Raw genomic sequence first — 24,564 nt, forward strand, 5'->3', positions numbered from 1 at the left:
GCTGCATGACTAACCCCCTTCTTTAGCTGCCTGTTTGCTGTCGGGAGTGCTGTGTCTTATTCACAGCTAGTTTATTATTCTAGTGTTTTTTTTACTCTAGTCTAAAAAACAAAATAAGCACAATTTTACATGTGCATTATTTCTGACTATGGTACAACTTGACAGTCAATTGTAGTTTCTAGTTCTCACAAAGTATATTAATTATTACAATTTAAAAGGTATACCTCTTTGGGTTAAGCATTTGGAAAACGCATGTCTATTACATCAAGACTTTACTAGCATAGAAAATAAAATAACTTATTTTTTCCATACATTTCAAAAAAAATAATCTAACATTATGTTGGTAGAGATGTCTTGGGCCTGCTCTGATCTTTGTTGTCTTGGGTGAGATGGTCTTGACTACAACACTACCTGCTGTTACGCATTTTCATCAGTTCAGACTTCTCTTCAAGAAGTATAGAATATGAGATCAGCCATCAAAATATATTTTTTAAGTCTTCCATAATTTTAAAATGAGCATATGCCACATCTCAGCAAATGTTATCTTTACCTCTGAGATGTCTAAAATGCTGCCGACATTTTAAGATCCAGCTTTGCTCAAAACAATGAAACAGAGCATCTCTGGAACATGTTCTGCTTTCCGATTGTCAGCCAAAAGATCTGCCCTCTCTTGTTCTGTCGCAGCCTGGATAAACTCAAATAGCTTCTTTCATCTTGGTGCTTCCTTTTGCCTTTTTAAACACGTCACCAACTCTGAAAATAGCTGCCATTGAATGTTCTTCCATCAATTATGCGTCCACACCAAATAGCATTGTCACAAAGCAGCTTTTACTTATGTTCTGTTTACCTATCAGAGAAAGCTTGTATTTTTTAGACGAGCTGGTCTCGATCGAGGTTCGATTAGGACAAAAATCATCCGAATCGGGTCAACAGCCAGTTTGTCGGTGCATCTCTCATTACTGTCCACAATGACTTTCTTAAGCCAATTACCATTTCCTCATGTCTAGTAACACATTGTAAAAAAAACAAATAAATAAACTTTTGAAAAAAGAAAATTACTTGGACAGTATTTATTTTCCAGCGTCTTATCTCTTTGCAGGGTGACCGAGGACTCACCGGCCCACCTGGACCCCCGGGACCTCTTCATGAATTGGAAGGACAGACCACAGTGGCCGGACCACGGGTACTCACTTTAAAACCGCTTTAAAACCGAAAGTCTAAAATGAACTTTTAGAATATGTGTTATTACTTGAATGTGAATCTGTTTGTTTTTTTATTCCCATAGGGGTACACAGGTCAGAAGGGCGACAAAGGAGATAAAGTTTGTATTTTATCATAATTCTATCACTACTTGTTTTCTATAATTTACCTTTTATAAAACCCCTGATTTCTTTCTGTTTTTTTTAGGGCGTCTGTCTCCCTCATCAGCGCGGAATCAAAGGTGAACCAGGCCCACGTGGACCAAATGTGAGTTGCAGTCAAATGTGTTAAAATGACAAATAACTAAAGGGAGTTACTTTATATGATATCCTCCAAGAAGGGTACACACTTATTTCAAAGCTTATGTGTTATCACTTGTTTATCCCCTTTATTATCTGTGTTTAGGGTAAACCTGGTAAAGACGGAGAGGCTGGGTTAAAGGTAATGCTGATATTTCTCATATGCCTGCAAAGCTGTTCAACAGGTGCGCTCTTTTATAGTTTTTATCCATAATTAATGTACAACATGTTGTACTACAGGGAGAAAAAGGCTCATCTGGAGTTCCTGGTTTTCCTGGTTTCTCGGTAACTAATCATGGCTAATAAGCTTTTGTTTTATCGTAACCTAACAATATATTTATATTTGACAGAGTTATGAAATACAGACACATTTTTCCATCTGGTTTTAGGGTGAAAAGGGAGAAAGAGGACCACCGGGTTATGTAAGTTATTCTGCTTCTTGGGTTTTTTATTTGGTCTGTTATATTCATTTATTGTTCATTCATTATAAGTAATGGAATAATTGTTCTATATTTGCTTGAATTAGTGTAAAAGCACAGCAAACTACTTCTCAAGGCACTTTACAAAACAAGAAGCCTTTCACACACACACACACACACACACACACACACACACACACAGACACGTATATATATATATATATATATATATATATATATATATATATATATATATATATATATATATATATAGTCACTTCAATCACATAAACTGAGTCATCGTCATTTTTCAGTTGCAGACAGCATTCAGAGCTGTATTAAGTTTTAGACGTAAGTCATCAATAAAAGTTAGAACAGAGTACAGGGGTTCCCAAACTTTGCAGCCTGCGACGACCAAATTACCTGTTTGTAAGATGCTCAACACCGTGCAGAGAGGTAATTTGGTATCGGTTTCACAGAATAGGAAATACTAAGTACTTTTAGCATATCATCATGAAATTATTATTAGTATCAGGACTTTAAAACAATTGTGTATTCTCATGATATTACGTCTTTGTTCAGGTAATATTATGACTTTCTTCTCATAATAATAAAAATTGTATCTGGGTCATCGTATACTAAAGAAAATAAATTGTTTGCCACAGAAGAGTAAATTTCCACAAAGTAACTCAGAAATTCTTTAATTTCACATATTTGCATGATGTTTTCTAAAGTTGAAAAGACATAAATATCAGAGAAATTTGTTATATTAAAACTAGGACATTCTCTGACATTGCAAAGTCAGAAATCTGCCAGAAAATAAGATCAGAAATGTGTTAAAAATGTCATAGAATTTTGATCAATTACATTTCCCGCAACACAAAATCAAATATTATGATATAGGCCAGAATGTAGCTGTGTAAACCTGAAATATCTGAGTTTATCAACTTATTGCTTAATTGCTCCAGCGTTTTCAGAGATGTCATCTCACAACCCCCTTATATTGTGCCTGACCCCCACTTTGGGAATCCCTGGTCTAGTGGAAATTTAGGATAATAGAGTGAAAGTATGACTTCATCTCTCTAACCATGTGGCTGTAGGCTGGCGGTCCACCTGGCCTTCCCGGCCCACCTGGTCCCCCCGGGAGGGAAGGAGAAAAAGGTATAGACATGCAATCATTTTCTGAAAAAGATTTGATACGTTAGCAAGCAGATCTTGTTCCATAAACTCACAGACATCTGTGATATCAACATTAACTGCAGTTTTCATCCCTTTCTCAATTCCTCTTTAATCCACAGGTTACCGTGGTCCTCAGGGAGAGCCCGGTCCACCAGGTAAAATGCAATGGGTAGACAGGTGTTGCCATGGATACAACTCTTGCCTCATTTCAGTGCATTTTACCTTTTCGATTTGTTGAAGTTCAACAATATTTGACGTAACCAGGTTAAGCTGAGTGAAACTGGCTTAAAAAAAGTGGGTCTTAACTATAGAAGCCTTTATAAAGCTTTAAAAGGAAATATTGGGACTGGAAGGTTGTTGTTTTTGCTTGGATGTCATTAGCAAACATCTCACACTGTTTATGTTAAATTTCCTTTTGATAGGGAGTCAATGTAATCATTAACTGTGGAGCTTAATTCCCAATTAGTTTTGATGTATCTTCACATAGAACAACTCAACACCTTATAGGGAATATAAAAAAAAGCTACTTATGAATTTGTGAATAGCTTTTGCACACTAACTAGACTTTTGTGCATCGCAGGGCGCGCCATCGAGGGTCCTCGTGGAGAGCCCGGTCAGAAGGGAGACATGGGGCGGAAGGGTGACACTGGCTTCGATGGAGAATCTCTTCCTGGACCACCGGGAAGACCAGGCCCCACCGGTCCCCCCGGGCCACCGGGACCAGCACGTAAGTCTAAGTGACACCTTCATCTACTTGAGCAGGCTTCTGCAGATGTTTTGATGATTAAATCGGTGCGTGGATGTCCACGTAGCTGACCCTGATGAGTGCCGTATGGAGAAAGGAAACCCTGGTCCACCTGGACCTCCAGGATTATCAGGGGAAGATGGGCAAAAAGGTGAGGATCACTCATGTTGCGCCATTTCTATTAAAATAAAGAAATAAAGGCATTTATCTCTGATCCAACAGTCTTTATGTATTTAATGGCATTCAGCACTGCTGCTGCTCGATGTTATAATAGGCTCATTTAGGAATGCCATCGTTTTCAAATGATGATACTTTGCCCAATTCTAGGTGAGAAAGGAGACGTCTGTGTTAGCTGCGACGGCACCAGCATACCTGGACTACCTGGCCCTGCAGGCGTTAAAGGAGAGCGAGGTAGGCGAATCAGGAGCACACATGCATAAAGATGCAATGGATGTCCAAGTTTAAGGAGGCTTTGATTCAGATTAGGGTGATGGCGAGGAGGCTCTGCATCCTCAGAGACTTTGAGCTCATTGCAAAAGATGGTCAAAAACAACATTAATACAGTGGAAGCGGTGGCCTAGTGGTTAGGGAATTTTTGTCTTGGAGGCATTTGAGTCGTGGAGAGGCTGCAAACTTGCCGGTTTGAGACTCAGTCTGTCACTCTGGGTCCCTGAGCAAAGCCCTAGACCACAGGTTGCTCCCTGTGTGCTACTTAGTGTGGTAGCACACTGCTCCCTACGGGATCTGTTGAACACACAGACAAACCTCCAATGAAAACGTGTAAGCTTGTGGGTACAGAGGACAATCTTTGGAAGAGAGGGGCATTTTAATATCTCTGGGACCCAGTTCTGATTCAGAAATGGAAAAAAGGAGGGTTTGTTGGCATGTGTGACCCTATCTTAACATACATATCCAAAAACCTATGTGGAAAAATGGAGAACTTCGAAATCAAAGCAAAATCAGGTTCTTAGTCTTAGGCATGTACTTATCGTTAATGCAATGCTATACTTAGTAATTCTTGCTTCCAGTATGAAGGATGCATTTCTCTCCTTGTTGATAAAAAAGAAAAGTTATAAGTTATAACTTTGTTTTGTGTATGCCCAATTAGCCCGTCTGTAGCCCGAAGAAGGAACCTGGACACTTTTTGAACTTCAGTTAACATATTTTTCTATGTTTTCTGAGTCCACGCATAGGTGAAATTGTCCTGCTGGACATAAAATGCAATCCAGTCTTGTGTTCCTGGTTGAACTGAAAAGAAGAAGGCGCTGGTCTGCTGCAGGAAGGCTTTGAGTGGCCTTTAAAGGAACTGGAGGCTTGCAATTGCTTTTTGAAAAGCAGAAGTTGCTCTCCCACTGAGAATCCTGGAGCATGCCTTTTGTCCTTGTGCTCTCCATCAAGTAGCTAAGACAATGCCCTGTCTGGAGGAGAGGTCCTCTCCCAGTTAAAACAGCTGAGTCAGCAGAGTTTGGAGCTGAATCCCCAGGAAGGAATTCGTTTTCCAAATAAGTCAAAAGCATACAAGTTCTGTTTACCTTAAAACGATTGTGTTATTGAAAAGATATATGCCCTGGTATATTCAATAAATTAGAATATTATTAAAATGTTTATTTTAGTAACTCACTTCTCTCAGTGAAACATTATAGAATAATCATAAAGAGCTTCAATTTAATTCAATTTCTTCATACAGCACCAATTCACAACACATGCCATCTCAAGGCATGTTACAAAGTCAAATTCAATCAAGTCATTTAGACAGATTGGTTAAAAAAAGATTTATCTACCTGCTATTCCCAGCAGGTAGCATCAAGTCATTGCCTTGCAGCATTCACTCCTCCAGGACGGGCGTAGAGCCACTGTGGACAGTCGTCTGTTTTGCCGATGGCTTTGCAGCAATCCCTCAAGCCGAGCATGCATGTAGCGACAGTGGAGAGGAAAACTCCTCTATAACAGGAAGTAACCTCCAGCAGAATCAGGCTCAGTGTGACTGACCATCTGTCACGACTGACAAAGTGATTGAGAGGACAGAGCAGAGTGACAAAATGAACACAGACGCACTGAATGAGAGAAAAGCAAAGAGATGGATGTTTCAGAGGCATAATTTTCTGCTAATCCAGAAAGCTTTCTGGATAGGAAGCGAAAGATCTTCAAACTTCGGAAAAAAGTCCAGTTGTTTTTATTTATTTTTTTTACTTTTTTGGAATGACCATGACCTGGATGACTGAGAATCTTCACCAGCATAAGACTGTTTCTTCATTGAAAGCAAAGTGAAACTAAAGTCAAACTCCTTGTTTGTGTCCACAAACTGGTCAATTAAAGCTGATTTTGACTCTGTTTAACAGTATATATCAGTATAGACTGGGAACAATTTAAACAGTTTTTATGCATAACTAGAGTTAATTAAATTTTTTTAAGATGGGGTTTTTGTTTTGTGTCTGACTTCAACTAATGTTAAAAGTCGTTTTGATTTTGCTCTTAGAGATTTGTACGTGTAAAGAGTTTTTAACCCACTGCCCTGTTTTGTTTGACAGGCCACCCAGGTCCAGTTGGAGGCAAAGGAGAAAAGGGTAGTTCTGGGCCACCTGGAGAACCTGGAACACCTGTACGTATAAAACAGAATCTGCATATCAATGATTAAACAGCTGCACAGAGCCCCAGAGATTAAGAAATACTACTTCAGAACTTTTATTTAAACCGAAAGTAATGTTTACCACCGTATATATACTTTTTGTGCAGGGTTCTCCAGGATCTCCAGGATTAATGGGGGAACCTGGTGCCGTAGGTGAACCTGGAGACATTTACATAGCACCTGGTTATAAGGGGGAGAAGGGTTTTCCTGGACGTCCTGGGTTACAGGGACAACCAGGCAAGGATGGCCAGCCGGGGAGAGACGGACTCCCAGGTCAACCGGGCCTCAAAGGAGAACCTGTAAGTCGGCCCAGTTAAATCAGCAGTCTATCCCACACTTAAACATGTAAATCTTTTTTTCATTTACATTCATAATCAGATATCACTTCAAGTTAACAGACTGCCTTTGCTGCTGTCCACTAGGGCCGCAACTAATGATTATTTTAATAGTCAACTAATCTATTGATAATTTTTTCGATCACAATTTTCTTTATCGTTTCCATCATCACATTCTGTTATTAAGAATTACACTTCAGTTGCTCATAAATACATTTTGAATCACTTGTTCCAGTTTACACACCCTTGAATGTCCTTTTCCCATCTATCCTGTATTTTTTACTTTTTTAAGTTAAAAATCATAAAGTATTAATTTGAAATGTATTCTTAATCTTACTTCTATCCAAATATATATATACTGTAGGAAAAAAAATATATGTTTACTGTAAGAAAAAAAATGTTTACTGCAAGAAAAAAAAAAAAATATATGTTTACTGTATATATAATTATTTACTGTAAGAAAATATATATGTGGGTGTGTGGGTGTGTGTATGTGTTCGTATACACACGTCATATACACATCCTTCAAGATTTTATTTGGTGCTTAATATTTACAAGGATTTTAAACAGCAGTGTAAAAAGGTAAGCATATCAACATGTTTGTAGTCAGGCTTCGTTTCTTTATTGAGGCAACTTTCCCAACATAAATATTAAAGACCGAATTATTCATTTTCAAATATACTCAGAACTGTATATTTGAACCAAACAAACACTCTCTGAGAAGCTAAAAGTATGCGAGTAATCATCAGCATATGAGAGACAGTGTTAATAATTCTCAATCGGATATAGTGCCTCTGGAACTAGTAGTATGCTTGTAAACATGTAAACTGAGCTGGAGGTTTATTTGATTTGATTTTCAGCAGGGGACAATTGCCCTCACAGCTTTTGGAAAGAAGCTGTTTTTATATCTAAATAAAAAAATCAAAGTTTTTTTATTTAATTTTTCTCAATCGTTTACCCGATGGAAGTGGGACAAACAGTGGATTGACCGGGTAGGTGGGATCTGCGGCTATACGTCTGGCCCTTTTCTGGACTCCTGTAACATAAACCGTGTTTAGATCTTATAGTTGGCGTCCTACAGTCTCCTGGGCTGACCTCACCACCCATGCTAAATCCTTCTTCTCCTGTGCTGTGCAGCTCCCATACCTCACTGTTATGCTGAGATGCAAGATGCTTTTGATTGTAGCTCTTAAAAAATGTATTGGCACCTGAGAAGAAAGTCCAGACCGTTTCAGTTTCCTGAGGAAGAAGAGCCGTTGTTGGGCCTTCTTCACCAGGTGGGAGGTGTTCACACTCCAGGAGAGGTCAGAATAAATGTGAATGCCCAGGAACTTAATGCTGTCCACACGCTCCACCACCTCCACCTGTATGCAGAGAGGAGCGTGTTCAGTCCTCCTGGACCTCCTGCAGTGCACTATGACCTCCTTGGTCTTGCTGGTGTTCAGGATCAGGTTGTTCCTGGACCACCACTGTGTCAGATTGTGGACCTCCTCTCTGTAGTGGGTCTCATCATTGTTGGAAATGAGACCCACTAGAGTGGTGTTGTCTGCAAACTTCACCACCATGTTTGTGGGGTGGAATAGGGTGAAGAGAGCAGAGCTGAGGACACAACCCTGTGGTGTTTCTTTGTTGACGCTCAGTTGGGCAGATGTGAGTTTCCCTATCCTCACCACCTTTGTTTGGGTTAGGGTTACTGTCAGTGTCACTGGCATTTGTCACTTCGTAGCTTTATAACCCATAATCAGGGGTGAAAGAAAACTACTTTAGACTTAAGAAAAAAAGTCCCCAAGAAGCTAATTTGCTTAAAAAGTTGGACCATTTACATTATGTAACTGCCATTTGATTAAGTTTCATTTACATTTACTTAAAGTATTTGCATTATTTATTGGGAAAATGTTACTTTAAAAATCTACGTTCATTGTGTTTCTCCTATCGTTCTCCTAGGCCAGAGAGGGTATTAAAGGTGACCGTGGACCAGAGGGGGAGACTGGTCTTAGTGGGCCTCCTGGAGAAAGGGGCCCCCCTGGTATGCCAGGGTTTGGCCGACCAGGTGATCCTGGAGAGAAAGGCAGCCCGGGAAGGCCAGGCACCCCAGGAGCTCCAGGACGACCTGGTAACCATTAAATAATCGCTGTTCATCAAATTCAACTTTAGCTGCATCTTACTGAACATCTTACTTTGTAATAGGTCCAAAAGGAGAGTCAGGTAAAAGTTTTAGCACTCCTGGACCCCAGGGGCCACCTGGACCACGAGGAGCTACTGGCATCCCAGGATTTCAAGGTGAATAAATAACGGCTTTGTCGTCGTATATTTATTTGAAGTCATTCACTTTAACTTTGTTTTATTTTTTTTTATCTGTGATTCTTGGATCTCAATCAGGTCACTGATCTTTGTTAAACGAATCATGCACAATGTTTTTTCTTGCAGGTGAAATAGGTCTACCAGGTGACCAAGGTGTGCCTGGTGTTCCTGGAGAAAAGGGCGAACAAGGACTACCTGGAATTGGATTTCCAGGCCCAACGGGTGCTAAAGGTGAGTTACATGACCCGAAAATCCCCAAAACCCCAACACTACACTAAAAGTATGCATAGGGATCCTGTCGACTGTGGGAATTTAAAAGGAATCCTGAGAAAATATTTATTTTATACGTTTCTAGGAATCAGTGGGATCCCTGGAACCCAAGGATTACCTGGAGAGCCAGGAAGACCGGGGCAGGATGGCTTAACAGGAAAAGCTGGTCCTCCTGGACAAAAAGTATGTATTTATAAACATGTATTGGTGCTTTAACTTAATTGGATGTTAAAAAAAACAATATATGCAACTCTACCAAGATCAAGGCTGGTCTGCCTATAAACAGTGGAATTCATACCCTCTGGTAAAGATGTGCACAAAACCCTTCAAAGAAATGCTTGTTGTGAAGAACCTTTGCTGCAGTTCTTTAGATGTTTTTTTTTCTTTCTTCTAAAATAGCTTTTTTTATGCTTTTTTACCTGTAGTACTTTGAGATCTTTTGATGGAAAGTGCAGTATAAATTATATTTATTATTATTATTATTATTATTATTATTATTATTATTATTATTATTATTATTATTATTATTAGTAGTAGTAGTAGTAGTAGTAGTAGTAGTAGTAGTAGTAGTAGTAGTTCTCTAAAATTGGACAGAGCATACTTTAAGAAATCTTTATATAGATTTTTCTTTACAACTAACCTGAAAGATCAACTTGGCTCCTGTTCCAGTTAATCAAAATGGTTACATTTGACTGTAGCTAAGGAAACATTTATTTAGTCTATTTTATTATTTTATAATTTATTGCTACCATTACCTGATTAATGAAGCTCAACCTGCATCCTGCTTCCTAAAATGAAATGTTGTCTTGCCTTTGCTATGTTAAAAAGAAACAAGGAGAAATACAATTTGGGATCAAGTCATATTTATGCCCAAGGAAAACACTGAATTGTCGATTATTAAGTTTTTAGACACCCAAATCCTTTAAAAACTAGGTGAATTACCTTGACTTATGACTTCAGTAATTTCTCGATAATATGTTAGTTTGATGCATTAGAAAAATACTAATTCAAAATATAATAACTTTGCTCTTGGTGTAAGTAGCCCTATTGCTGCTATCTACAGGGTAATTGTTGGTGTGGGCTGAAAGCTTTACTTATCCTCTAGTTTTCGGACATTTGTGTTGGATGAGCCAAGCTGAAAATGTTTTTTTTTTTTTTTTTACTTTTAAAAGTTTGAGAGGGTGTAAAATTTCTCTTACTTAAATGCCATGTTCTCTCTTTTTCCCCATTTTGAAGAAGGGTGAAGGAACATTGGCCTCTGTTTCACGTTCCATGAATACTTCAGGAGTGAAAGTAATGGGTTATAAATTACAGGTTCCCTGACACACCAATCACTTTTAAAGTGGAGTATGAATTATTAGCATATGATGGCAGTCACATTCAATAGTAATATGAACAACCACCTCAAAAAATGTGATTTCTGCAAAAAAAAAAATCTAAAATTAAGTACCAAGACCTGCAGTGTGAACGGAGCCTCAGATTACACAGTAAAGCTTTGCAAAGATGAAAAAGTTATGCATTATACCGAGAAATTAAATGCATCATCATGAAGCTGTACATTGAAACCATTTAATCACCTACATCATCCGTGATATTGTTTTATTATTGAAACAATAAGCTTGGAGATTTTCTTTCCTGTGATGGTAAATAATTTTTAGACTTTTAACAGTTCCTTTGTCCAAACACTTCAGGGTGAACCTGGACGAGGTCTTCCAGGCCCAAAAGGGTCACAGGGCAACCCAGGAATCACTGGTTTCCCGGGAGACAAGGGTGCCGTGGGTTTCCCAGGTATTCCTGGACCAAATGGACAGACAGGACCACCGGGACCTCAGGGCTTTAAAGGTAGGAAGAGAAAGCTGAAAAAAAACATCAGTTAAGCTTTGTTGTATTTAGTTGATGTTGTGAGCCTAATGTGAATAAAACTTTTTTCTTTTAATTCAAATAAAGGTGATGTTGGACGCCCAGGACCACCTGGTCAGATTGGTCAACCAGGTGCTCCAGGGAAAGGCTTGCCTGGACCACAAGGACCTCAAGGACCACGTGGACAGCCAGGACCTTATGGTGAGCAACTGAGCACATAAGCCAGGTTTTCTGTTCATTGAAGGTATTTAGTCATGGTAGATTAGGAAAAAAAAACTGCATTTTGGCTCGTTTCATTTACTTTGTCAGAGTCAGAACTTTAAAGGAGCAATAAGCAAAATTTCATCACTGGCTGGCTGTTCAGCATTGTCTGTGGACCAAAGCAAGATGTGAGGCAAGCCACGCCTTTCACTACCACTACAGTCTAAGCACCAGTTATTAGCTCACAATCTCGCCAGGCTGCATTAAACAATGCTAACTGTGTTAGCTAAGCTGGCCCATCATTGGTCCAACTTCAACGATTAACCAAATGTCACAATTGTAGCATTACATTTAATCAAATCAACATAGCAATATAAGTCTATCAAGACTGTAACACCAACAAAAATAAACTTTTGACTTCATGCTGTTCCTCACCTGTGCGGAGGAGAAAAGCTAGCAAGTCAAACTGGAGCTGCTTCGGGAATCAAAATGCTCCCCACCTTGGAAGCCTGAGGCCAATGTTGATCCTCGTTTTGTCTCTTTCCTTATCTCACAACTTCTTTGCCAAAGACCGCTGTTTTTTTGTGGCAATAATGGGTCCCAATCGTCTGCGGGTGAATGCAGTTGTGGCATTTGATGGGGAGGGAGGGGCTAAGCCTTGAGTGGCAGCTGTTCACATGCGCGTACATGCATGTGTGGCCGACCCGGCAAAGTGAATAAGAGACTGGAGAATAACACAGAGAGATGCTGTGTAGAGTCATACTATAATCCATTCAAAAATATACCCTTTGTTCTGTCTAAAATGATAACATTTAGTTTATTGCTCCTTTAATGAGGCTGCTACTATACTTAAAATGACAAAAATACCTATTTATATAAGTTCACTCTAATTTATGCTTAGATTTCATCTTGAAATAGGTGTATCCGGCCTTTAGTGCATATATTGGATCCTTTGTGACTTTGCATATGCTTTAAACAGGTAGAGAAGGTATAAAAGGAGAAAGGGGCTACCCCGGCCCTCCGGGTCTCGATATGCCGGGGCCTCAAGGAGATAAAGGGACCACTGGCGTCCCAGGAGTCCCAGGTGTCAAAGGATTTCCAGGTCTACCAGGCTCGCCAGGGCGAGATGGGCTAATTGGCTACAACGGTGAGTGAATAAACCGGAAGTGCTCAATGAGCTATTACATTATTAAAATGTTGGTCTGTCCTGCTGTCTGTGGTGAGCTCATAAGGAGCCTGAAACAGGTGTATAGAATGAGGTGGCTGCAGTGGAGAAGCAGGCGTGCAGGTGGGGTGAATAAGGCTTGACGACAGCAGACAGGCCAGAATCATAACAACCAGCCATACTTTGTAAAAGACCATACTTCTCTTCTAAGTGATAAGATATTTTCTTCTAGGTGCACACAACTGTTGATTTTTGGCTGGTTATTGCTCTGCTTAAATCACAATACCACCAGTCACTGAAAGGTAGCAGCTCCACTAGATTCATTAAAGCTTCTGTCATAAAATGTTAAGTCCCAATTGTAGTGTGAATCGAATTTTGCATTTCGACCTCTCATCTCCAAAAACGCTGTTCACATGCGCTCTTCCACGGTGGTTTAGCCAAAATTATCCCTTAAATTAGCCATTAGAGCAGCTTACTTAACAGCATGAACTCTTTCAAAACAATGGGTCTTGTTTTTGACCTTCTGAACAACAACGGTCACGTTTTAGTTACATAAAAGTTACTGCTGTCATGAAAAACAACAGTGTTGATATTCTGCATCTGCACGACCTCTGTCTCGCAGATGCTGTAAAGTTCAAATTTGGTAATGTAATACTTTGTGCCCCAAGAATTTGTTGTTGTAATAACACCTTAACACACTTCTGATTGGCTGATTAGTCCGCTATGACAACAGAGCCAGGACTTTTAGTCCAACTCAGAACTGATCGTCCTGTTTGGACCTCAGTTGAGTCATATTTTTTGTTTGCATTGTCCACTAGGCTAAGTTATCCATCTTTAAGTGAAAGTCTGAAGAGTTTTTCTGTTTCTCACATCTTGGAGATTAAGCTGTATGTTACTTTTTCCAAGCTCATCACTTGGTTCTGAATAGAAAGTAAAGAACCTCCAGACATCTAAACCTCTGGGGGTGAAGACCTCAGCCACTGCTTTGTCTTAAAGTGTCCTCTATAGCCATCAGAAGTAGTAGTCTATGTCCAGATATGTTTCTAAGCCAACAAGATGGCGGTTAGGAAACCTCATAGCTGTGGCGACACAGCCAGTTTCACGGGCCACAACAGTATGTGTCGGACCTAAATTCTCCTTGTGCTGGTGAAGATTCTCAGTCCTCAGTACATGGGATTAGATTCTTCTTGTCCTGGGCAGGTTCTGATGTAAAACTGATGTGTACTCCTTAATTTAAATAGGTTGTAAAAATCCAGATTAAACAACAGAAATAACTCTCTTCTTGGCTTCTAAGGGTGTTTTCACAATTGAGGTGTTTAGTCTGTTTAAAACAACTCCGGTTCATTCCCTCCCTCCCCCCCCCACCCCTTGTACGTAGTGTAGTTCTTTTGTGTAGACGTCACCTCAGTATCGCACTATGGTGTGGACCAAATGAACTGTACCGATACCGTTTGGAAGAGGTGGTGTCAGTACTATAGTTAATCAGCAGTGAGTAAATGTTGTTGTTAAGATTATTCATAGTAGACTTGTTTTTGGGGTATTAGTTTAATTTGACCTTTTTTGTCCCTAACGTTTTAGTCTTTTATCATAAGGTGCTTTTGTTTTATTTTCTTTTTTTGCTTTTAATAAATACTAAACCTACAAAACATGGAAATCTCTTCTTTGAAAAAAAAAAAGTTAACTCAATAGAAAGCCAGACGATTAAAAGATTGAAACACACACACGAATACTTTGCAAAAGTTTTAATTAGGTATGAAGAAATGTTGTAAACTAAGAATACTTTTAACAATCAGTGTTAATTATTTAGCTTTCATCAATCAACCACATACAGTGCTTGACGAGAAGGCATATCCAATTCAAATCGATATTTGGTGTGACCACCCTTTCCCTTCAAGGCAGCATAAATTCTTATAGGTACACGGCCACACAGTTTTTGAAGGTCCTGGGCTGGTAGGTTTTCCCTAAACATTTAAGAGAACCTACCTGCCCAGGACCTTCAAAAACTGAGAACTATCCATGGTTCCTCTGTATGCGTCGGCTTCCTCAAATCCTTCTGTCCCTTCATGTAATCCCAGACACACTTGATTATGTCGAGATCAGGGATCTGTGTGAAGTCACTTCCTGGACTTCTTGTCCTTCTTTACGCTGAAGATAGTTTTTTGGGGTCATTGTCCTGCTGCAGAATACATTTGGGGCCAATCACACACCTTCCTGATGGTGTTAAAGTACCAGTACCAGTATCTGCCTGTGTTTCTTGACATTCTCCACCAAATCTCGAAGTCCATTTGTGGGAAATGCAGCCCTGGACGTTCAAGGAACCTCCACCTGTTGCCTGCAGACACTTATTATTCTACTTCTCTCCAGCCCTTCGGCAAATAAAATTAAATCTGCACCAGCCATCAGTCCAGAGCAAGGGTTGTCATTTTGTCTGTACCCTGGTTCCTATGTTTTCATGCACAGTGGAGTTGCTTGGCCTTGTACCCCTGTCAGAGGTGGGGCTTTTTGGCAGCAACTCTTCCATGAAGACTACTGCTTAGTGACTTCCCCAGACCTTAGATGGGTGTACCTGGGCGTACCCATTGTTTTCCATCAGTTGGGAGTTGACAACACAGCTGGACATCTTCCGTTTTCTTGGCCGTCCACAGCATCTACGATCCTCAACGTTGCCCGTTTCGTTTTCCATTTTTGTGCTTTTTCAAAAGAGCTTGAACAGCACATATTGAAACACAAGTCTGCTTTGAAATATTTGTTTGGAGACGGTCTTGCATTTATAACTATCTTGTTGCTATGCTCAGTCTTGCCATAGTGGACGACCGGTAACTTAAAACAGTGTTCTACAACCTCAGCTTGGTAGCAGAGATTGGATTTATCCTCACCCAGGTTTTAGCCTCCGGTGCAACTTTTTCAGATTCAGTTAATAACTGTTTTAACCTACGTGTGACATTGATGAGCATCAGCACCTTTTTGGTATAATTGGCTGATCAAACACCTGACTACAATCCCTCAGAGTCCCAGACTTTTTCCATGTGTATCTATTGGAATTGATGCTGGTTTCATAGCCATAAGGTGCTAACATTTCTGAGCATCTCCAGGTCATTAACCCTCCATAAGTTGTACTTGTGGTCATTCAACATTGTGTTTTTCTGTATCTGCTGTAGGTCCCAAGGGTGAAATGGGGGTTATGGGAATTCCAGGAACCCCAGGATTTCCCGGACCACCAGGAGAACCTGGATCCCCTGGTCTGAGAGGTGAGGCATAGAAGATAATAATTATAAATGGGTTCTCGTTCTTCTTTTGGTTTTCTTAGCAGCACTCAAGTGTGACAATTCCTCCTAGGTGATCCTGGTGTTACGGGACTAAGAGGAGAATCCGGGGAAGAAGGACAGAAAGGCGACAGGGGAGAACCAGGTCCTGAAGGTCCCCCTGGAAACCTGACTCAATATGATATGGAGCACATGAAAGGAGACAAGGGAGACACTGGAGACCCAGGTATAAACTGAGCAACACAGGCATTTCTCTTTGTCTTTTTATTCTTTTAACACCTATTTCAATGTAAATTCTCCACAAGGTGAACCTGGATCAGCTGGAGGGAGGGGCGACCCTGGCCTTCAAGGAGTTCCTGGAATGGCTGGCAAAGACGGCGCACCTGGATCACCTGGCCAGCCAGGTAACCTATAATTGACTTGCACGGCTTCACTTAGTTTTATTGCAGATTTTCTTTTACAGACGGGATTTCTATATATGTGGCTGTAATTGTTTTCGACGGTACTGTTGTTCCCCAGGTCAGAAAGGAGATCCTGGTAATCCTGGAGATCCTGGTACTATGGGACCACCTGGACCCAAAGGCAGTGTGGGAGAGATGGGAATACCAGGTAGATGCATAAAAAAAACAACTAAAATTGAACTCACAAGCATGCCACTGTGTGTATAGATGTATGTTTTTGCACATACACAGCAACGAAAATTTTTTAGAAATTCATGTAAATACAACTTGCATGTATAATCTGTCTTGCAAGATCTCTGAATATATACACCATAGTGGTTCACTTACGCACCACTCCAATAGCGCGTGTATGTACATATCCAGGTATTCTTTAATATTCTTTTGTGGATGATGTTACTTACATTTGCTAAATTCATATGAACTAATGTCAAAGTTTTGAATCTATTGCAGTATATTTCAATCTTGCATTGCCTGCAGCATTGCAAGCTTCACTTCACTTTCAGATTGATAACGTGTAAAGTCAACTTGTTTTGCTTTTAATATGTGATTGTGCAGGTCCATCTGGTCCAAAGGGGTCCAAAGGAGACATTGGTACACCGGGTCATCCTGGGTTCAGAGGGACCGACGGTGCAAAGGGAGAACAGGGGCAACCCGGTGAACCAGGTATCGGTCTTCCGGGAATTCCGGGAACAAAGGTAACCCCTCTGGATGAAATTAGTAACTCTTCTCATTAAACGTCTAGTTCTATGACATGATCTGAACAAGCCCAGTACCAAAGGGCAGTAACTTTCTTGACGTAACAACAAATCTGTGAAATCGACGAAATGTGTGTTGATTTACATTTTGTAGAGTTTGAAGCAAAAGTATTCACTTATTATCAGCTTTTTCCTATTGTGTCAGGTTACAACAGCAAACTGTCATGTATTTTAATGAGATTTCATGAGGTAGACCAAAAACAGGAGTATGATTATTCTGAATTGGGAGAGAAGATTTTTTACATTTCTCACCGAAATATCCAAGACACTGCTTATTTGCATTCAGATCCCTTTTACTGTGATACCCCTAGATAAACTCCAATGTGACTACTTAGCTAAACAAAAACACCAAATTGAATCATTGAATAACACCATAAACCCATCTGTACTGCAGAAGCTTCTGAGGCTGTTTTTAGAAATCATTAGTGGACAAACGGCTTCATGGACATGAATGAACACAACAGACAGGTCAGGCATGAAGTTGTAAAGAAGGAAAGTAGGATTCAGTTGTTAAAAACAACATTGTGGACTCTGAACATCTCGGTGATATCTCCAAAAATATCTTCATCAGGTCAGGTTAGGAGAGCAATAACCAGAGAGAGGCTAAGATGCCCATGGTGACTCTGGAGGAGCTGCAGGGATTCTATTTTTAGGTGGGAGAGCTGACAGGACAGCTGTTAGTCATGCACTCAACAAATACTGAAAAGTACAAGGATTAAAACCACAAGAACATGTGGTTACATTTTGCCACACAGCAACATGTGGAAGAAGGTAATTTGGTCAGGATGAAGGAAAACCAAACGGTTTACCCGACTTGCAAAATGCTATGTGTGATGGCAACGTTAGCAAATCCCCGTTGTCAAACATGGTGGTGCCACTGTTTTGTGGAGGGGAAATCAATTAAGTGTTTATCACTACACTTAACCAGATACTTCTACTGATTCATCTTAGCCTAGTGCATGGAAGCCTGTCTCTATTTTTGCAATTTGCCTTTTTTTAAAATGTATAGACTAAGAGATACTTTAGGTTTTACTATCTATCTATTACTAACTTTCCTCTTAATCTCATTCTCCCAGGGCCTGACAGGTGACAAAGGATCTCCAGGGCCCCCTGGAGACAAGGGTGAGAAGGGTCCAGAGGGAATGCCTGGCAAACCTGGACTGCAAGGACCAAAGGGTGACAAAGGAAGCGCTGGGTATCCAGGTGAGATGTTAAACGGACTCTCTCCTCATTGTTACCCACCATAATAAAGCTGTTTTTAAGGTGTGTGCTTACTCTGGATTGTGTCTCTGTTTTGCATAGGTCAGTCAGGCAGGCCGGGAGAGAAGGGCATCCCTGGACTACCTGGATCTGCTGGAGAGCCTGGTCGCGATGGCCGTCCTGGTATGTGGGGGTTCCTATTTCCTCAGCCAGAGTGAGCGTAATGTTCATTTAAAGTGATTTGTCATATGTTTTAAACATTTTGTTGTATTTTTTGTGTGAAAACAGTTTTGTCTGAGAAATTTGACCTCCAGTTTACTTTAATGATTCTGTAATATCCTAGACCAGCCTAAAATAAATTGCATGTTTTTGTCCATCCTCCCCATTCTTCATACTACTCAAATGAAGGAAAGTTGTTCTGAAGTTGAATTACAAGTTTTAAGAAAGCAAAATGTTAAGATCAGTGAAAGGAGATCATGTTCTGAACAGCAGTGGAATGAGGACAGTAAATGTTCCTGTTTATAAGCCAAAGAAACCACAAAATGACACAAATTGCATTTGTTTTTCTTCAGGCGATGGTGGCATGCAGGGACCTCCTGGTGCTCGTGGAGAGAAGGGTGAGCCTGGAAAGGACGGCATCCCTGGATTCTCCGGGGAGAGGGGAGACCCAGGTTAGTCTCTCTTAACTGTTCCTTTCCTACACATAATGTTAAAAACATTTTTTAATTTAGCAGAATTGTGGGTTAGCAAAGTATTTGCAGCCTAAAGTCAAATTTTGGTAAAAGAGGTGTTGACGTTGATGCTCTGTCACCGTGCTGTCACTGCATTTGCATCCATGTTAACACGGTTACCGAGTAGACTTGTGGTGGAGCTGAGTCACAATTTATAATCTGTCATAATCTGAGTATTTCTGGAGTGACGGGTACATTTAATACCACCAACATAAACAGTTGATTAAGAGTCAAACACCGACCAAGGACTTTTTTTCAGTCTGTTAAATAAGACGTTTCCTGTTGCTGCACTGGCGCTGAAGGTAAATGACACACGGATCTTGGAAATAAAAAAGTGAAATGTGAGGTGTGTATTTGTATTCACTCCCTATAGTCATTAAAAAAACAATCCAACCAATCTTCTGCAGAAGTTCCATAAAAAAACTAAATGTAATCCTTGTGTGTTTAATTCACTCTTAGTTTCAATCCAGCTGGCCTCAGGGGTTTGTTAGCGAGTGTTAGCAAACAGACTAACGTTAGGAAGACAAAGGAGAACACGGTATGGCACAGCTACAAACCAACCGATGGCATGACCGTCTGCCTAGACCGACAGGCTGGGTAAGGTGGTTGTTACCCTCAGAAGTATGCAGGAGCTCCATGGGTGCTTTGGAGGAGCTGCAAAGATCCACAGCTCAGACAGGGTAATCTATTAAATATCAATTGATCACAACTACTAGTGTGGCACTCTGTAAATCTGGCCTTTATAATAGAGTGTGAGGAAGAAAGCCACTGTTGAAAGCTGCTGTAAGAGGTTCTGTTCCAGTTTGCTGCAAGTCATGTAGGAGAAACAGCAAGCATGTGGAAGAAGAAACAGTGCTGTTCACATGAGACCTGTTTCTACTTTTTTGGCCTCCAGTAAAAAAATGAAAGCCAAAAAAGAATCCACCATCCTCTCTGTGAAACACGGTGGTGGCGCTATAATGCTGTGGGGATTGTGGGTGCAAAGATGGATCCGGCTCGTTAAACTCGTTAGAGGCTGAGTATGGCTTGAGGCTGAGGTGGAATTTCACAGTAGGTTGGCTTGGATCAAAGCACTTTCACGTGTCAGGATGGCCTAGTCAAGATCCAGATATAAATCCAACTAAGCATCTGTGGCAAGACGTGAAAACTGCTGTACAGAGATGCTCTCTAAGCTTAAGCTTTTTTTTTTTACAATTAAAAATGAGTGTGCACAGCTGGTAAAGCCTGAAAGTCTTACAGAGAAAGATGGATGTGTTAAAAAAAATTCAAAAACCATGCGTTATTTTCCATTAACTTCACAATCATGCACTACTTTGTGCTGGAGGGAATTACAACAAGAAGCATTAAGGTCTGTAGCTGTAACATTTAAATATGTGGAAAGTTTAAGGGGAACTGATACTTAGAGGCATCTGAGCAGTATTTTAAAACACCTCTCACCATACATGACGTTTAGACGGCGCATACAGTCAGAAAAATAACAAGCAAGAGCAACACAGGTTGTAATCTCTGATCTGTCCACAAGAGGTCGCTGGATATGAAACGCTTTTAGCTGCCGTGGCAACTCTTCTCTACAGCGTCCCACTGCTTTTACTGAACTAAGCATGTGCTATATGTTAAAGATGTATTTGACATATTACTCAATAAAAAAAGTCCTAATTTTATGGATGGTAAAGAAAGAGTCACAATTATGTTCTTGATTAGTTTTTAATCAATATGTCAGTAATTAGGATACAGAAAATTAAGCAGAATTCTGTGCATTTCAGACCAAATCAAACTATTACGACTTTGTTCATCTTTCGTCTGTTTCATTGCATATTGCCGTTTTAATCCCAGAGAACACCGTAATGCACAAATCGTAACTTCTGTGTGCTCCTCTCTGCAGGTTTACCAGGTCAAGGCTCTCCTGGACCACCTGGAGCTACCGGTGGAAAAGGTACCAATCTGTCGCTCACTGACTCCTGTGATCCCACCGTTACAATCCGCCGATGGCGTTTCACACTGCCGCCTGTTCTCCGCCTCTCCAGGTGAAAAGGGTGACCCGGGTCTTCCTGGCATGCCTGGTCATTCTGGCGTTCCTGGTATCCAAGGAGAAAAGGGGTTTCCTGGTCCTCAGGGACCACAGGGGGAGCCAGGAGACCGAGGTCTTCCGGGCATCTCCTTAGAGGGCCCCAAAGGGGAGCCGGGACAGAGAGGGCCAGTTGGAGAAACAGGTATTGTGAAACTCGTGACGTCCAGTGAAACGGTTCTGTGCGTCAGCTGTAATAAAACATTAGGATATGTCGTGTTGTGTAAAAAGGTACCCAAGGAACACCGGGACCAGCTGGAGTGCCGGGCAGAGACGGCCAGAAGGGAGACAAAGGTGACACCGGTCTGCCGGGTTTCCAGGGAGAGTCGGGACAAAAGGGCGACGCTGGAACTCCTGGAGCTCCTGTATGTTTTCTGCTGCTTCTTTTTTTTTTTTTAGTTACCTGAGAGACACCTGCCACACACCAATAAGAGCCGCATAAATAAGTCATTTTTGTGTTTGCATGGGATGGATCCAGGGGCCAACAGGTCTCCCGGGTCTCGACGGCACCAAGGGAGAGCGGGGATTACAGGGGGTTCCTGGCTTCCCAGGTAAATCCACATGCAGAACTGCCCTAAATCAATTCACCTGTTTAATTTAACTGTTTAACTTCCACTCCATCTGGTTAACTATTTTTGCCCCAATGAATGATCTTATTTATTAGGCAACTACTGTGGCAAAAAAAAAAAAAAAATCTAATTTATTAAATGTACCCCAGTCAAAGGTTGCTTTTTGTAATATTCTGATAGAATAACCTTGTATTTTAAGTCTTCTAGCGTATCTCCTATGCTGCCCTGTAACAAAAAGCTGGACTCAGTTTGAGTAAGTGATGAGTTTTTTTTGGCTTAAAACACAAATGTCCACCAACTCTAGGAACAAAGGGTGTCTTTGGTGAGATTGGATTCAAAGGAGAAGCGGGTGACAGAGGATTCCCTGGAGTAAAAGGTAATCATCAGATAAAGCCCCTTAAATGCTTTCATGTTAAAAATGTTCTTGAAAATAATAGAGGTGTTATTTCATCCATAATGAACGTTTTTTTTTTTTAAGGTAACGACGGCCCCCCTGGTCCCCCTGGCCCCCAGATCTTAATCAAAGGAGATACAGGATTCCCAGGAGATCAGGGTTTCCCTGGTCCCCAGGGGCCACCAGGGCTTCCTGGACAGAAAGGACAGCAAGGTGAGCTCGTATCTATTGTATTGCAGCAGCAGCATGCTGTAAAGATGCTCGCTGTAGTTTGTCTCCTTTTCAACTTTTGGAATCGGTGTGTTTTTTTTTTTTTTTTTTTTTTTACCCTCAGGTATGACGGGAATTACGGGCCCAAAAGGTGAAACCGGTATTAATGGATTTGATGGTCTGCCGGGAGCCAAAGGAGACCCTGGTGTGCCAGGGCCACAAGGTGAGAAGGTCACAGGGATGAAAGATGGAGACCCTCAGTGGTGTCCTGTCTCGCTCCGATGTATTGAATTGTTGTATGTACCCAGGACCCAGAGGATACCCGGGTCCTCCAGGACCTGACGGTGTTCAAGGCCAAGTGGGTCCACCTGGCCCGTCTTCCATGGACCACGGGTTCCTGGTAACGCGTCACAGCCAAAGTGTGGAGGTTCCGCTGTGTCCTGGGGGTACTAGCATAATCTACGAAGGATACTCCTTGCTCTATGTGCAAGGCAACGAGCGCTCCCATGGACAAGACCTGGGTAGGAAACAGGAAAATGGGAAAGAGAGGAGGCGCGTGGAGAAACAGAGGAGCAGCCTGTTCAAAGCTCGTCTTGTTTTTTCATTTTAGGTACGGCAGGCAGCTGTCTCCGAAAGTTCAGCCCCATGCCCTTCCTGTTCTGCAACATCAACAACGTGTGCAACTTCGCGTCCCGCAACGATTACTCCTACTGGCTGACCTCACCGGAGCCAATGCCCATGAGCATGGCGCCGATCACCGGGGACAGCATCAAACCCTTCATCAGCAGGTTTGTTTCCAACTCTGCCCCCACTGGGCTTTCCCAATGCCACGCAGCACACCCACCACCCATTTTGATCTTCTCACCTGTGTGCAGGTGTGTTGTGTGTGAAGCTCCGGCCATGGTGATCGCGGTCCACAGTCAGACAATCAGGATCCCGCCCTGCCCTCAAGGCTGGGACTCTCTGTGGATTGGCTACTCCTTTGTCATGGTAAATTCATTTGGTTTAAAACACGAGATGATCTTGGTGCACTTACAATTTGAAATAGGTTGCATACAAAGAGTGCTATGCATGGCCTTCTCATGCTGGATAACGAGGCGACGTTTCTGTTCTCTGTGGGTGTTAAAACTCTCAACCGTACATGTACTCAAAGGGAGCAGACTTAACATTATTAGTATGACACAGGTTAGAGTTAAAATGTAAGAAAAGAAAGTAATTTGATCATGTTGTTCCCATGACACAAATTAAAAAGCAAATATATGTCTCTGTGTATATAGGAAAAATAACTATGAATAAAATATACTTCAAACTACTACACATGAAAAATGTTTCCATGTAGACTCCTCACTCTGTGACATTTGGATCTGTATAAAATTACACTTTGATCACATCAAAAATGGCAAAAAAAATTATTCTTCTAATTTCTTATTTTATCTACCTGGTGTCCTTACGTTTGTTTTTCATGTAGTGTTTTGCAAAAAAAATATTCGAATCAAGGCAAAATCAAGAACAAAAATCTCAGCTACAGTTTTCTTAATGATAACAGTAGAACCATGTGATCCTGATCTCATCTGCATTGCGTCGTGTGTTTTTATGTAGCACACCAGTGCCGGTGCCGAGGGTTCAGGTCAGGCTTTGGCCTCTCCTGGTTCCTGTCTGGAGGAGTTTCGCAGCGCTCCGTTCATTGAATGTCACGGTCGAGGAACCTGCAACTATTATGCCAACTCCTACAGCTTCTGGCTCGCAACCATCGAGACGGACGAGATGTTTACGTAAGACAAATGTTTTTTTTTTTTGTGTTTTTTCTTTTATTGTCAGAAAAGTTAAAAACTTGAAAAGTTTACTTTTGATGGCTTTATGATGTTTGTATTCTCGCCCACTATGGCTACGTTCACACTGCAGCCTGAAGTGACCCAATTCACATTTTTTTTGCCCATATGCGACCTGGATCTGATCTTTTTATGACAGTCTGAACAACACAGATCGGATTTTTTCAAATGCGACCCAGGCCACTTGGATATGTGGTCCTGAATCCGATACGTATCTTATCTTTTCAAATGCAACCTGTGTCTGTACGGCCGGGTCACATTTATCCGACCTGTACGTCACCGATACTCGACAAACGTCACTATTCTGCTTCCTGCTATGCAGAAGCGGGAAGAAAGACAACACCTATAGCGGACTACAATAAGAAGAGCAGTCAATGGAGGGAAAGCTCCGGTTAGAAAATAAATTAATGACCGCAAAATGCGCGCCAGCATTATAATCCATGTTTACTTCTGCAAACACTGAGGACGCTTGCTACGTGTGACGTCA

The 24,564-nt window shown here is 41.1% G+C and overlaps 1 protein-coding gene across 1 annotated transcript in view; it reads left to right on the plus strand.

The window, feature by feature from the left end:
• Nucleotides 1–24,564, plus strand: part of LOC105934894 (collagen, type IV, alpha 1) — a 60,478-nt gene that overhangs the window by 33,970 nt on the left and 1,944 nt on the right. Inside the window, exons 13-51 of the mRNA XM_021322820.2 lie at nt 1,100–1,183; nt 1,286–1,321; nt 1,408–1,467; nt 1,606–1,641; nt 1,740–1,784; nt 1,889–1,921; nt 3,019–3,079; nt 3,217–3,252; nt 3,678–3,824; nt 3,910–3,993; nt 4,170–4,253; nt 6,371–6,441; nt 6,576–6,767; nt 8,748–8,916; nt 8,991–9,083; nt 9,231–9,335; nt 9,460–9,557; nt 11,066–11,216; nt 11,322–11,435; nt 12,415–12,582; nt 15,759–15,848; nt 15,937–16,089; nt 16,169–16,267; nt 16,383–16,472; nt 16,880–17,019; nt 18,156–18,282; nt 18,382–18,462; nt 18,852–18,950; nt 20,893–20,943; nt 21,035–21,220; nt 21,307–21,440; nt 21,554–21,626; nt 21,949–22,020; nt 22,123–22,251; nt 22,373–22,471; nt 22,557–22,769; nt 22,859–23,036; nt 23,124–23,238; nt 23,848–24,020. Of these exons, the coding sequence (XP_021178495.2) occupies nt 1,100–1,183; nt 1,286–1,321; nt 1,408–1,467; nt 1,606–1,641; nt 1,740–1,784; nt 1,889–1,921; nt 3,019–3,079; nt 3,217–3,252; nt 3,678–3,824; nt 3,910–3,993; nt 4,170–4,253; nt 6,371–6,441; nt 6,576–6,767; nt 8,748–8,916; nt 8,991–9,083; nt 9,231–9,335; nt 9,460–9,557; nt 11,066–11,216; nt 11,322–11,435; nt 12,415–12,582; nt 15,759–15,848; nt 15,937–16,089; nt 16,169–16,267; nt 16,383–16,472; nt 16,880–17,019; nt 18,156–18,282; nt 18,382–18,462; nt 18,852–18,950; nt 20,893–20,943; nt 21,035–21,220; nt 21,307–21,440; nt 21,554–21,626; nt 21,949–22,020; nt 22,123–22,251; nt 22,373–22,471; nt 22,557–22,769; nt 22,859–23,036; nt 23,124–23,238; nt 23,848–24,020 (4,169 nt within the window). The remainder of the gene's footprint in view (nt 1–1,099; nt 1,184–1,285; nt 1,322–1,407; nt 1,468–1,605; nt 1,642–1,739; nt 1,785–1,888; nt 1,922–3,018; nt 3,080–3,216; nt 3,253–3,677; nt 3,825–3,909; nt 3,994–4,169; nt 4,254–6,370; nt 6,442–6,575; nt 6,768–8,747; nt 8,917–8,990; nt 9,084–9,230; nt 9,336–9,459; nt 9,558–11,065; nt 11,217–11,321; nt 11,436–12,414; nt 12,583–15,758; nt 15,849–15,936; nt 16,090–16,168; nt 16,268–16,382; nt 16,473–16,879; nt 17,020–18,155; nt 18,283–18,381; nt 18,463–18,851; nt 18,951–20,892; nt 20,944–21,034; nt 21,221–21,306; nt 21,441–21,553; nt 21,627–21,948; nt 22,021–22,122; nt 22,252–22,372; nt 22,472–22,556; nt 22,770–22,858; nt 23,037–23,123; nt 23,239–23,847; nt 24,021–24,564) is intronic.

This window comes from Fundulus heteroclitus, chromosome 7 (genome assembly GCF_011125445.2).
Source record: "Fundulus heteroclitus isolate FHET01 chromosome 7, MU-UCD_Fhet_4.1, whole genome shotgun sequence".
In the NCBI taxonomy this organism is placed as follows: domain Eukaryota; kingdom Metazoa; phylum Chordata; class Actinopteri; order Cyprinodontiformes; family Fundulidae; genus Fundulus; species Fundulus heteroclitus.